At 44.8% G+C, this 3,498-nt stretch overlaps 1 protein-coding gene across 1 annotated transcript; it reads right to left on the bottom strand.

The window, feature by feature from the left end:
* Window positions 1-846: 846 nt before the first annotated feature.
* LOC137733493 (protein phosphatase 2C 37-like) lies at window positions 847-2,885 on the bottom strand. Its single transcript, XM_068472640.1, has 3 exons — window positions 2,226-2,885; window positions 1,782-2,096; window positions 847-1,569 (listed from the first exon to the last, which is right to left on the bottom strand). The coding sequence occupies exons 1-3, from the start codon at window positions 2,748-2,750 to the stop codon at window positions 1,141-1,143; spliced, it is 1,269 nt and encodes a 422-aa protein (XP_068328741.1). The 5' UTR covers window positions 2,751-2,885; the 3' UTR covers window positions 847-1,140.
* Between the last annotated feature and the right edge of the window lie 613 nt (window positions 2,886-3,498).

The raw sequence follows: 3,498 nt of genomic DNA, 5'->3' as shown, positions 1-3,498 counted from the left end.
CTTTTATCAAGTCGCTCCATGGATGTTTCATGGTTTTTCAAAGTTCTTGGGCGCTTGTGCTTGTGTTTTTCGCATATTTTCAAGGAAAGATATTGTTTGACGGATGTTTTTGCTAATTTTAGTGCAATAAATAGTTGTTTTACTTGATATCTAATTTTTTTGAGATGTTTTATAAAAAGGAAAACTAATAAAAAGGACTTGAAAACTTTGAGTTTTAATGATAAGGATAATATAAAGGGTAAAGTGAATAGTATCATGATTGACTTTTTAGTGTAAAAATATGATTTTTCGTTAAAATGAACAATATGTGAGTTTTTCGTTAAAACTCATTTTATAAAAAGAGATTGCGTTGGGCTTTCACTCTTCCGTTCGAGGTCACGGGGAGCAATTTGATGTTGAGGAGGTGGACATTGACAGTGAATCATGAGCAACAAAATTATGAAAACCCGATTTCAAATGACAAAAGCTAAAGAATTCTTAAACCAGAACATATCAATTTCGTTAACTGTTTATGGTATACTGGCCTGGTCCCCTCATTGTTTTACTTTTCCTTTTTCTTCATATTGTTAACAAACATATCAATTTCGTTAACTGTTTATGGTATACTGGCCTGGTCCCCTCATTGTTTTACTTTTTCCTTTTTCTTCATATTATTAACAAAATCTAGTAGCGGAGGATTTTCTAGGTGGGACGGTCCTTCCTCCTTCAACAACATTGATCAAAAGCTAATCTCGCATAATCTCACCTTACAAAATTTACATAAAAACAAGTTCATCACATTTGAAATTCAATAACAACACTTTAAGCAAACTCATTGATTTTGAGAAGCAACAAAACATCCAAAAGTAAAAGAAAAAAACAATTTAGTTCGTATAATAACACATTTCTGCAACGTTCTGCAGTCAAAGCGGATATTGTAAAATAAAAAGAAAAACTAAAAATTAAGAGAGAAAAAAATAAACCAAACGACCCAGAGAAAGAAATCTAAATTTTCTTTCCTTCAACGTGTAAATTAAAAGAAAATTACGAGCAGCCCACAACTAAAAATTAACAAATCGAAAGCTACTCTCTTGTAATTTCCCTTTCTCTGAGGCTAGATCGGTAATTATATCATCATCGCGTAACCAAACGACACCGGATTTAGGACCTCCCTGGTCTTCTCAAATCCACGACGATGACGCTGACGTTGTCGCTGCTCTGCCTAGCCAGGGCCAACTTCGTCAACAAAATGGATGCGTCCGAACACGCCTTGTCGGAGCTCGCCGCCGCATCACAGCACAACTCCGACTGCGAAGCCGCCGTCTGCGCGCGCAGACACATGCGCGCGACGCCGCAGGCGGTGTCGTTGGATACCACGTCCCAAAGGCCGTCGCTGGCAAGGATAAGACACTCGTCCTCCGCCGTCCGTTCCGTGACCATCACATCCGGCTCCGATATCACGTACGGCTTCAGGTAGTTGTCGCCGATGGCCCTCGACATGGCAAGAACTCCGAGGACTCGCGCGCCATCCCAGTAGATCACGCGACCGCCCGCTGCTTCGATCCGAACGAGCTCGTCGGGTCGATCCGGCTGCACAAACACAATCAATATAATCGCACGTTAGCTAACGTGTTGTGTACGCGCAATCAAAGTGCTAATTAGTTCACGCGCCAAAGCGACAGATTCGGTTCAATGAATTTGTAGTCTGACTTTATCAGATCCAAAAAGTACCGATTATTTAACTTTAATCCGCTATTTGTGTTTGTTTGTCGGGAAAAAAAGCGAGGGAGCTAAAGGCACACCTTATGATCGGAGGAAAGAGGAACCGCGGCGCCGCTTCGGCAAAGCACAGCGCGGGAATCGCCGCAATTGGAGACGACGATCTTCTCCGGGGTGACGACGGCCACAACCGCCGTAGAACCGACGGCGTCGCAGTGCGGAGTCTGGAGTTCGCACCGGCAGTTCGAGCTCTGTGCCTTGAGGTTCCCTTCCTGGACCTCCTCGTCCATCTTCAAGAAGCTTCGCTCCATGGCGTCCTTCCACTGTACGGTCTCGCCTTCGGTTTCGAGCTCTTGCTTTACGATCTCGTGCAATCGGTCCTTACACTTCAAGGCCACCTGAAGAAGAAAATCGAATTAAGAACAACAAAATTAAATTCCGAAACGAAAAACGAAAAATCGAAAGCGAAGCGGCTAAGTAAACAACGAAGATTAATTAGGCTAATTGAATAGGATTAGTGTGCTTACATGAGAGCAGCCATGGCCGTCGAAAACGCCGTAGAAGTGAGTTCCGTTAAATTCCGGATTCTCCTTTTGCAAAAAAGACGGGTGAATCGAAACGGCGTCTTCCATGTCTCGTCTTCTCCCACACACCGAAGTCATACCGAACCGGGGACTCTCCTGGACCGGCGCCTGAACCGCTTCGTTTTCCACGCGAACAGACTCGGACACCTCATCACCACGTCTATTCTTTACACCAGCATCATCTTCCACAACACGCACCGTAGCACTAGGCTTCGACTCTTCGAGTCCCTCTTTCGAGCTCTCGGCTGCGTTTTGTGGTACGGACGATAAGGACCAGTACAGATCGATCTTCTGCCGCTTCCGCCCGTTCTCCGCCGTCGGTTGGACGGCCAGTTCAGCTATGTACTTAAGCGGCAAGAGGTCCAATCTCCTCCGCCGCGAGGTCCTGGAGCTCGAGTCCGTCGTCATCGTCGTCGTCGTCGCCGACGCCTCGCTTTCTCCAACAACACCGCAGCACATTCCAGCCATCGCAAATCAAATCAACTAGACCAATACTAAAATCGATCAACAAACGACGCCAACAAAAAACATTAACAGACTCTTCTCTTGCTCGTTAGAGGATGCTTGGAGTTCTCTGTATATAACGAAGAGAAAATGGATTTCAATACAATGGGTTTGGATGGAGCTTTTTCTAAACGAAGGAGGAGAGCGCCACCTCATCACCCGCAACAATTTCACCTGGGGGCCACCGCGCCTAATCGCGGGCAGCTTGCCCGTCACCATCTCGGGCAGGATCCGACACTGTCCAGTTGGTATGACGTCGAACTACTGAATAGAGCGCTCTCATCTCTGCCGTCCATCTCATCTCCACCATACCTCGATTATGAACACGTGCTTCGTCCTTCTCGACACGTATACGTGGCCTCCTTTTGGGTTGACACGTTAGGTATAGGCGGTGTCCTGTCTTCAACACGCATGTGGTCCACGACCGACCCCTCTCTCTTTTTTAAAATATTTTTCTAAATTTTATTTTAATCGCTGCTTCCATATACCACCACGTGGCGTCATCGTGGATGTACCAGATTGGTTTTCTTTCCCACACGCGAGTAACACCAACAGCTAAAGTTTTTGTTGTGGACTTTCCCAATTGGGAAGAGATTTTTGTATTCAATTTAATATATTAATTTCATACCACAAAAAAGATAATTCGGTGCTTGGGTGAAGAAGAAAAACACATTATTGTTACTGGATTTGAAAATTTTTTACACGACTTGTT

This window comes from Pyrus communis, chromosome 5 (assembly GCF_963583255.1).
Source record: "Pyrus communis chromosome 5, drPyrComm1.1, whole genome shotgun sequence".
In the NCBI taxonomy this organism is placed as follows: Eukaryota; Viridiplantae; Streptophyta; class Magnoliopsida; order Rosales; family Rosaceae; genus Pyrus; species Pyrus communis.
This window is presented reverse-complemented; position numbering and strand designations above follow the sequence as displayed.

What these genes read in the sequence shown, in the direction of transcription:
- LOC137733493 (XM_068472640.1), bottom strand. Translation starts at nt 2,750, where the DNA reads ATGGCTGGAATGTGCTGCGGTGTTGTTGGAGAAAGCGAGGCGTCGGCG. An exon ending in ACGGCCATGGCTGCTCTCAT is followed by an intron (nt 2,097 to 2,225) that starts GTAAGCACACTA and finishes TTTCTTCTTCAG; the next exon opens with GTGGCCTTGAAGTGTAAGGA. An exon ending in CTCTTTCCTCCGATCATAAG is followed by an intron (nt 1,570 to 1,781) that starts GTGTGCCTTTAG and finishes GTGTTTGTGCAG; the next exon opens with CCGGATCGACCCGACGAGCT.